Raw genomic sequence first — 10,197 nt, 5'->3', positions numbered from 1 at the left:
GGGAAAGAACAATATGAACTGGAAATCTGGAGAAAGGGGTGGGAAGGATGTATTCCAGGTTGAAGAAAAAGAAATGTTGCATTTAAAGAATATTATGCTGGAGACACGAAAAAAGGGGAAGCCATAATTTGCAGAAGGTGGGGGTGGAACCTAGGTTGATGGTAGTGGAGGGTTTAGGATACATGTTGAGGAATGGTAGAAGATAAAATAATGTTGATTAGTTAGGAATGGGCCATTTCACTCATGTTGGGTGAATAGGCAAGAGGAGAAAATGGGTCCCCAATACTATATCATACAAGACTTCTTCAGGAATCCAAATGAAAACTTGAGTCAAAATTTCTTCTACTTCCCCAAAGCTGTGCAGTACTTCAAAATGAATGGTTCTCAAAAGCACATAACTAAGGCAGTGTAGTACATAGATCAACACCGCAATAACCTTCACTTTCAAAGTTAGTCTAAAATGAATATAGTGGAGAATAATTATAAAAAGTTTTAATAAAAGAGTTTTTATTTTCCATAATTTCAGTTTTCTGTGACCAGAAGAAAATGGAAGTCACCTTGTTAACACGTCTTTGAAATGAAAATAATCAGTGTTTTCTGCAATTTTACAATGTTTATCTGTGTGGAAGAAGAGCAGGGAGAGATCGGGAGAGAAGCGGACCCTATACACGGGAGGAATAAGCGGCATATGAATCCAAATAATAATTGCTTCATTTCCTTAATAGGTGAGATGTTTTATTTCAGTGGTTCCTGTATGTGAATAAGTGCCAGAATCCTCCTGGAGTTTATGAAAACCACAGATTTCTAGGTCCTATGCCAGCCACTAATTTAAAATGCAAACACTATGGTTTAAAAGACTCTCCATGTTCAAGCTCTTGCTCATGTCTTCCAATTCATTTTGTGCCACACTCCCCTTGGCTCACCATGCTCTAGCTAGACAGCTTTGCGTTAAGTTTCTTAAACATGCCAAGCTCTAACCCACCTTAGAATCTCCGCATAAGTTTTCTTTTCTATCTAGACTGCTTTTCTCTCCCATCTTTGCATCTTTGGTTCCTTCCTAACACTGATGTTTCTGCTGAAATGTCATTCCTTCAGACAGATATCCCCTCAAAATAGCACCCTCTTATTTTCTACCTTAGCCCCTTATTTGTTTACTTCATAATATTTCTAATCTGTAATTATTTTATTTACTAAATGTTTCCCTCTTTGGAATATAAGCTCCAGGAGGGCAGGGACATATCTGCCTTGTTCACTAACACAGTGCCTGGTACACAGTAGGCACTAAATAATGGCTGAATGAAGGATAGATGCTGGTGAGCCAACAGAAAGGTGGCAAAGGAGTTTCAATGTAGCAACCCAGGAAATAGTTAACAGAGCAAATATGACAAGAAATGCACAAAATTCCTTACACCTAGAGGTGAATACAATGAAAATATGTAATGATCCATGTTGGATTTTATGTATTCATGAATGAAAGTTCCATGGCACATTAAGACAATAAGAATATTTGGGAATGTTACTAACTTGAGTGGTTTTGATATTGGTCATTCTGGCTCTGAATTCTGGCTCTGCCACTTATTAACTGGATTATTTTCAACAGGTTAACTTCACTTAACATTAGTTTCCTCTGTCAAATAGGAACAATGGTAGTATCAAAACGTTATGAGATTTAAATGAAATATGTGCAAGCTACTAGTCTAGAGTCTGGCACAAAAAAAACTCTCAATAAAGGTTAATCGCTCGTGTACTCAATACAAAGGACTGTCTTTTAAGGTGCTTAAAATCTCTGGAGCGAGAGATCTCACAAAAGTGCTCCTTTTGACATTTTTACCCTTCTAATATCAAACTATCGTCCGTGTCTGAATTCCTCATGATGTTGCCTACCTCTTTACTGTTTTATCTGCCACGCCCTATACTAGAAAGCCATCCTTCCAGAACAGCTATTCATTCTTGGAGTCTGGCCTTTAAACCCTAAGCTCTCTGTGAAGCTTTTCTTTGTGTTGACATCACCACCATTCCACAGAATTTATTACACTGTCTTGCATGCTATCTCTGGACCTTGGATATACTTTTAATGTTGCATTTATTGTAATAAATTGTAATTACTGTGTTTTGCTGGCGTCGTCTCTTCCACTAGACTGTGAGCTCTTTGTGGTATTCACTTCTGTAACTCCAGCATTTATCTAGTCCTTTACTTAACATACAATAAGCGCACCATTGGATGCTGAAGCACGACTTCACGATTTGGGCTCCTTTACTTAGCAGCGACCTGACCTTAGGTGATGTCTCCCAACCTCCCCATCTGTAGTGAGGGCGATTACTTGTACATGGTGGTTACTTGGAGTCCATGAGATAACAAGTAGGACCCCTAGCACGGTACCCGCACATCAAAGGGTCTCGGTGACTTACGCCGAGAGAGGAAAAATGTAGATTAACCAGCACACGCCTGCTAGGCGGAACAGCGAGCCCAACTGCGCAGGTGCACGCAGAAGGGGGTGGGGCGCTCGCTCCCCGGGCTGCATTTGTAGTTCCGGGGGCCGACTTGCGGCTGGGGCGGTCCGCCGTCGCGGAGCTGACGTCATCGCCGTGCGCTGCCACGTCTGCTCAGCTCCGCGGTAATGGAGGCTGAGGATGAGTGCTGACGGGTTCGGGCTCTGACTCTGGCACTGACTCGGAGTCGGGGTCTGCGTCGGGGTCTGAGTGTGGGTCTGGCAGCCCGAAGCCTGGATACCTTTTCTCTACTCTCCGGTGGGGACGGCCTGCGGACAAGCAGCTGGTTTGGAGCGCCTCAACGCGGGGAGGGAGTTCTGTTGCTTGGGGTCCAGCCTTGTAAAGCCGCCGCCGCCTCCTAGGGATCCCGCCCCACTGGCCGGGCCTTCTCCATGCGTGAGTATTACTGAGGTGCTGCGCTGTCCAACTGTCCCGGGTCCGCTTCGGCCCTCCGGGTTGCGCGGCGGGGACCGCTTTGTCATCCCCTCTTAGTGGCCAGTCTGTTGAAGTTGATGGTTTCTCGCCATCCACCTTCCCCCACCCCATCTTCTCGCCTCTTCCATCCCAGTTTTTTGCTCCACACTTTTCTTTCCCTTTGCCGTTTCCCTGCGTCCAGTGGTTTGAATGCTTTGTCTCAGGTGGCGTTTGTTAGTCTACAGCCAAAAGCTATTAGGAATAGGGAACATCGGATCAGTCTGCAGTGATATTTTGAAAAGCAGGGTTTTTCCAGGGTGTCATTCTTCAGTTTTTAAGTTGTGTTGTTTAGGAAACACATTTTGGTATCCATATTGGTGGAGCCGTGATGTTGCCATAGATTGATGAAAACACGGTTTCTTTTCAATGAGAGTCTCTATCTGTTATTTGTCTTTTAATCCTCCAGTTTCAGTATTTTGTAAATGATTTTACATCAGTTTTTCTGGACTGGGCATCCACTTGAGCTCCTTCCAATACTTTCACTCTAACATATGGAGATACCAGTTGAACAGTTTTAAAGAATTAAAAGGCCTACTGGTGTTCTTTCATCTATCTTGGTCAGTCCTGAGAACTACCTACAGGACAGGGAAAACTTTTTTTTTTCCTGATAAAGAAACAAACTCAGACATTAAACGCCTCAATTAAAGTCAGATAATATGTGACCCACATCCTTTGATAACAAAACCTAACATTTTGGACAGTGCTGATTCTCCTGTGTTTCATATGGCTTACTGTGAAATATTACATTTGTACTGGAAATGTATATGTTAGGTATCTTTTGTAAACTTCTACCTAATTGTAACATATTTCATATGATACAAATCAACTGGCAAAAGACACAAATTGTGACTTTCCTTGTGCTGAACAGAGCTTAGATCAGAACTTAGGCTTCTGACCCATTAGAATCTGAGTAGTCCTTTCATTAAAGTAGGTGATAGACACTGGGAGCATTTGTTTGAAAATCTGGTTTTACAAGACCTGCTCACTCAGTTTTTCTGGTTGTTGTTACATTGCCTACTTTAAAAATAGTAAACTGATGTTTAAATGTTTTCTTTTTTTGTTCAGAGTTGAAACAGGTTGACAGCCATTAACCTGGGTTGCAACTACAGGTGGCACTGGCAGCAGACTGGTTCCCGGACATGCCCGGTGGAAGGAGGGGCCCTAGTCGGCAGCAGCTAAGCCGTTCAGCTTTGCCTTCATTACAGACTTTGGTTGGTGGGGGCTGTGGCAATGGCACAGGCCTGAGAAACAGGTAAAGAAGAAATAAAACTATGCATAATTTGTAATATCCTGTGATCAGTAAGACTAAAAGTCATCATGCTATTCAGATATTTGCTTACAAAGGTTATTTCTTAACACTGAAGTAGAAATCCTGCCCTTGAAGACTGAAAGCTCAGTATTTCAGAATACTTTGGAGGTAGAAAATTGTGATATGGGGCCCATAAATTAAAAGCAGTCTAATTCTTACTTATGGCTGATAATCCAAATTCTAATCATCACCTTTTTAGCTATTAAAAGAAGGGAGAAGTGAATTAAAATACAAGGCAAATGTGATGGTTTAACTACTTACTGGCATTCTTTTTTTTTTGGAGGGCAAATTAAAGCTCACAGTTAACATGAGATTCTAAAATTATAAGTCATTCCACGAAAGGTCTTAAAAATTATTTCAAAAAATTGTTTGAAATGATGAATTGTGAGCTGTAGCCTGTATATCTTAAGATTTGTGTCATGTTGTATGAGAATAAAGAATTTGATCTTTTTAATAGAAATTTATCTCTGTTTCTAATTTTTAAAAGTTAGGATGAATTATTTCTAATCTTATTCAGAATAACTCACTTTAAGATTTGATCATGTAGCGGTAGAAAGAGATGGCTTTTACCTGATCAGGTGTTTGGTCGAGGTAATTTTTGTCAGCGAATTTCTGCTTCCTCCTTGAATAGAGTTTTCTCTTGCTTTGATTCTAATTTTCAAAGCTAGCAGTCAGTACTACTCTTGTCTTTTCAGGCCCTCCTGATGTTATTTGTGCACTTCTCTCTGCCTGGCCTGCCTTCCCTTTGTGTTTCTGACTTGCCAACCCAAGTTCTACTCCATCTTCAAAATCAGTTCTGATTTTGTGATTTCAGTGGAGCTCTCCCTGAAATTCCAGTTTGAAGGTTTTTTTCCAGTCTCTGATTCTCATTATATGAATTTTCAATCCAAATTTTATGTTTATGTATGTATACAGAGTACTTGTGATTTATTCGAGAGTATTATTTTTTACTCTACTGTCCTTTGGATTTCTTCACTTTCAAAACAGTGATACTGTCTGCTTCATAGCAGGATGCTGAAAATAAATGAAGTAGTAAATTGCAGTAACTTTTTAAAACTTTACTCTGAGTTTTCCAGAATTACTACAAGTAACATGTATTATTTTATATTTTTAAAAATAAAAAGAATGGGGGGCCGGCCCGGTGGCGCAAGCGGTTAAGTGCGCGCGCTCCGCTGCGGCGGCCCGGGGTTCGCTGGTTCGGATCCCGGGCGCGCACCGACGCACTGCTTGGTGGGCCATGCTGTGGCGGCGTCCCATATAAAGTGGAGGAAGATGGGCACTGATGTTAGCCCAGGGCCGTCTTCCTCAGCAAAAAAAAAAAAAAAAAAAAAAAAAGGAGGAGGATTGGCGGATGTTAGCTCAGGGCTGATCTCCTCACAAAAAAAAAAAAAAAAAAAAAAAAAATAAAAATAAAAATAAAAAGAATGAGAATATGTGAAAATTCTTTTGAAGAAAAGTACTATCTAACATAGATATTGAGGTGAAGGAGGTTTCCTATTTTAACTACATGCTTTAATTTTACTAATATGTACTGACTATCAACTTAGTGATTCAGTACTTTCAAATTGCAATATGGACGTACTTAACTTCTTCAGCAACTACTTGTGACAACACGTGAAGTAGGGGCTCGGTGACTGAGGCCAGGAGAGGAAAAATGTAGGCTGACCAGCGTTGGCTGGAACTGGAGACTACCAGCCCAGTGGAGAAGGCGAGTTCCACTGCACAGGTGCATGCAGGAGGGGGTGCCCAGCTGGGATTCTGGCTAGCTAAAAAATTCTAGCTCTGCCTCTGTATTAACTCCAGCAGTTATTTGTTCATTTTCTTTTACTTTGGCTTTGAGGATTCCCCTAGATAATTGTGCTCTCAAACTGTCCCGTGGAATCCCTCCTCCGTGTCTCAGGGGCTGCTGTAGGAGTGCTTAGAAGGGAGAAAGAGTCAGGGAGGCCTAGTAATCCAGGCTTCAGGTTTCCCAGGCCTCTCTTAATCAGACTAACTCCTTCTCTTATATGTTTTAAATATTGGGATACCATGTAAAATATCTTCGGGGAGAGGGAAAAGGAAGTGTTCTGCTATTCAAAGAGAGCTGAAAACCACATTCCTGGATGGTTCTGCTTGTACTTGAAGTCTGCAAATAAAATACTGGGAAGAACCAGGAACATTTGGAAAATACCTCTGCTCTTAAGTGAATTTAGCTATGATCATGTATTCTTTTCTCTGCCTTTTTGGTAGCTCTTATATCCTAGGTCTCAAATTCCAATCATGGTTGCCATGATCTGCCATTCTCCAACATTTTCTTCCTTTAACGTATTTCTTTAGCAGTTAATTGGGGTGGTGGGGAGAAGAACGTATTTTTCAACAGATTAGAATAAAGTGAAAGATCATAGTTGTTCATGGTTTGAAAGTCACTAAAACTATTACTGAGTGATTATTTTGTGACATTTTTACCTAGAGAGGTTATTTTGGAAGAAGATAGTTCTATATTTGTTTCTTGTATAAGACCTGGGGAAGGGGTATAAAAATATGGATAAAACCAGTGGTAGATGGCCTAAAATATAGTTTTAGGAAGCATGTGTGCAAAGAAAGACAGTGTCCTGATGAAGAGTACTCACTTCTGCAGTGTCTGTGGAGTTTTGAAGAGAGAAATAAATAATTGCTTAAGTGTGATTCATTTTTGAGTGATACATTTGATTCTGTAAGACATAAGTCACCTGGAGAAGAGAGCATTTGCCCCTGTTTGGTGAGTGTTTGTGGCCTGATTGGTGAAGTTAAACCTGAGATGTCAAAGAGCTAATTTGGTGACACAATCAAGACTGAAATCCATAGTTCCCCATCCTGCTTTCCACCTGTGGGAAGCAGGGATTTGTTCTTGGGACAGCGTGCTTAGATGATTGCCTTCTAAAGAGGGACAATATACTGTGAATTTCTGAGTTTCCTAGATAGCTTTTTTTTTTTTTTTAAATTTTATTTATTTATTTTTCCACCAAAGCCCCAGTAGATAGTTGTATGTCATAGCTGCACATCCTTCTAGTTGCTGTATGTGGGACGCGGCCTCAGCATGGCCGGAGAAGCAGTGCGTCGGTGCGCACCCGGGATCCGAACCCGGGCCGCCAGCAGCGGAGCGTGTGCACTTAACCGCTAAGCCATGGGGCAGGCCCCCTAGATAGCTTTTAGTTAAGGGAGAATCTTATCTGAGAAGAACTAAAAGTGACTTTTTTCTTTGTTTTGTCCTTGCATATACTTTGTTGTAAAATCACCTGAGCATGTCCAAATAAGTGATCACTGCTTTCTCTATCCCTTCTTATTCTTCTTTATTCCTTTGACTCTTTCTTGCTTAATCCATTTCTTTAGCTAAATTCTGCTGCTTGCTGGCTCCATAAAAGCCAGTCTCAGACCTGCTGTGTTAACTCTTCCCTGCACGCAGACTTTAAATGCAAGGACAAAGCAGATGTTCAGCATAAACCGCATTGTTTGCACTAACACTTTAGCCACCATGAGCCATTCGTATTATTTAGGGAAACTTTCTATCAGTGTGGGAACTGTTTCCCATCAAGTTGCCAGATGCCAGCCTTGCAAGCAGGCCTTTCTAAGGATAGCTGTGCTGAACACCCCCTTTCCTTTGGGGACTCTGGAATTTTGGTACTGCTAGGTAGAGTGCCTGCGTGGCCAGCTCCCAGTAAAAACTTTGGGCACTGAGTCTGTAATGAGCCTTCCTGGCAGATAGCACTTCACATGTGTTGTCACAAGTAGTTGCTGAAGGAGTTAAGTGCATCCTGTATGACTCCACTGAGAAAGGCCTCTGGGAAGTTTGCACCTGGTTTCCTCCGGACTTTGCCCCATGTAACTGTTCTTTCTGCTGATATTCCTTTGTATCCTTTTGCTGTAATAAGTCTTAGCTGTGAACACGACTATGTGCCAAGTCCTGTGAGTCTTCATAGCCATTCATCAAGCCTGGGTGTGGTCTTGGGGACCTGCGGCACAATTTGAAAGAGAATGTTCAGTGTTAAAGTTGAGAAGAGTTCTTTAAAGAGAATCTATTCCAACCCTTGTGTTACAGATGAAGAAAAGAGGCTCAGGGATTTAAAGTTACTTTCTCAAAGACCACAGCTGGTTAGTAGAAAATCTGGGACTAGAACTATCTCACATTGTGTCTCAAACACTTGTGTCATTTTGCTTTTTGTGAATCTATTTTTACATCCAGTTAGAGGAATAATACTTTTATTTTTCCTGAATAATACGTCTGTAACTAATTTTCTGAGGTGTATTGACCAAGTCTGTTTTTTCTGGTTTTAAGAACTTTGATCATATCTCCTCTCAAGCTTTTAGCTTATAGGAATACTTTCTTCTTTCTCACTAATGCTCTGGATCATTTTGTTTGACCTTTGTCTCTGGTCTTCTGGCTTGAAGTATAATAGCTAAGGCTATGTAGAATATCACAAGTGTACATCTTTTGTACTTTGTTTTGAATATCTTCCTTGATCCCAGCATTTTATTGACTTGGTTAACAGCAGAAGCACATTAGTCTACTTTACTTAGGAAAAAATTCTATAAGAACCTTTTTTAACCTTTAAATCATAACAAATAGTTTATCATGTTTTCCTCCTTCTTGTATTTTTGACTGAAGAGGAATAAGAATTTTTAGTTTGTTCCAGAGTGGGTGCTCCTAACCTTGTAACTTCTTATGGGAATTTTTTATTTCCGTATCTTCTGATTAAGTGGAGTCAGGGAATAATTTGGCTACTGTGTACATAGATTGGAGTATACTCTGGGAATGAGAGGAAGAAACTTTTATAATTTTTTCCAACCCTCCCCCCCATCTCCATTCTTCCCTTCTAGCTCTTCTGAGTTTCTGCCATGGTATTCTTAACGGTACAGAATGAGCAGAGTTCATATTCCCATGAGTCACTTAAAGTACTGTAAATGTCACATACTAATGCTGGAATTCTATATTAGGAAATTTTAGAGTAGAATGGTAATGTTAATATTATTCCTTCCTAGGATCTTCTTTGGAAATATCCAAACCAAGCCTCTTTTCCTTGTTCTGTAAACAATAGTAAACCCTTAGATCTCTGTAACTATTTCCAGACATATAAACAGTGGGAATTTTTATTTCCTACTCCTATCTTATCATTTTAGATAGCCCAGCTATTTCTGACCTATAAAAGAGCTTGGAAGAAAGAGAAACAAGAAGATAGGGATTAAAATCTCTATATTTTAATTTGTGTTTTAAGAGACCTCTCTTTTTCATGACTGTATTGGTCTACTGTCTTCTCAGCCTAAAGCTGTATACAGTGAACTAGGAAAAGTACAGTTTCTGTCCTTAAGATTATGGTCTGATTGAGACAAGACATAGATATATACAAAAAATTATATAACAGCGTGAAAAGTGCAATAATAAAGGCATAGTTTAGGTGTAATATAACGGTGGCACAGAGAGATAAATCGGTTGTGATTGAGTGAGTCAGTAAGCTTCATAGAGGATATGTTGGATCATTTTAAAAGTCTTGAAGGATTTTGTAGATAATTGTGTTACATGAGCGGTTAAGGAAGGTGGTTTTGGAGGGTATTGCCAGTGAAAGGAGTAAGGTGTACAAAAAGAAGAGCTTGTGTCTTCACAGATAGCAGATAGCTTGGGTGTTGTATAGGTGCCTGTGGAGGAGTGAGAAGAGATGAGGCTAGTCTGTTAAGCAGAGGACCTCATACAACATACTAAAAATTTTTAGATTTTATCCCATTGGTAGTGGAGAGCCATTAAAGGGTTTTAGGCAAGAGAGTAACACTATCAGAGTTTCACTTTAGAAGGATCTCTGAAGGCAGGTTGGAGGATTTGGTGAAAGTTGAGTTGAATTTATGGGGATCACTGCAATAGTTTAGGTGGAAAATGGTAACTCCTTGAACTAAGGCAGTGGGTTTAGAGAGCAGGGTGC

At 40.4% G+C, this 10,197-nt stretch overlaps 1 protein-coding gene across 2 annotated transcripts in view; it reads left to right on the top strand.

Moving 5' to 3' along the window:
• Window positions 1-2,606: 2,606 nt before the first annotated feature.
• The window catches only part of TMEM39A (transmembrane protein 39A), a 30,086-nt gene continuing 22,495 nt past the window's right edge, over window positions 2,607-10,197 (top strand). Inside the window, exons 1-2 of one of the 2 annotated variants that reach the window (XM_058555842.1) lie at window positions 2,607-2,886; window positions 4,030-4,216. In XM_058555842.1, coding sequence (XP_058411825.1) covers window positions 4,104-4,216 — 113 coding nt within the window. In that variant the 5' untranslated portion in view covers window positions 2,607-2,886; window positions 4,030-4,103. The remainder of the gene's footprint in view (window positions 2,887-4,029; window positions 4,217-10,197) is intronic. The other variant, XM_058555840.1, reaches the window with a different exon arrangement.

The sequence above is a fragment of the Diceros bicornis genome, chromosome 15 (assembly GCF_020826845.1).
Source record: "Diceros bicornis minor isolate mBicDic1 chromosome 15, mDicBic1.mat.cur, whole genome shotgun sequence".
NCBI lineage: Eukaryota > Metazoa > Chordata > Mammalia > Perissodactyla > Rhinocerotidae > Diceros > Diceros bicornis.
The sequence above is the reverse complement of the archived record's forward strand: the minus strand, read 5'-3'. Positions and strand labels throughout refer to the sequence as shown.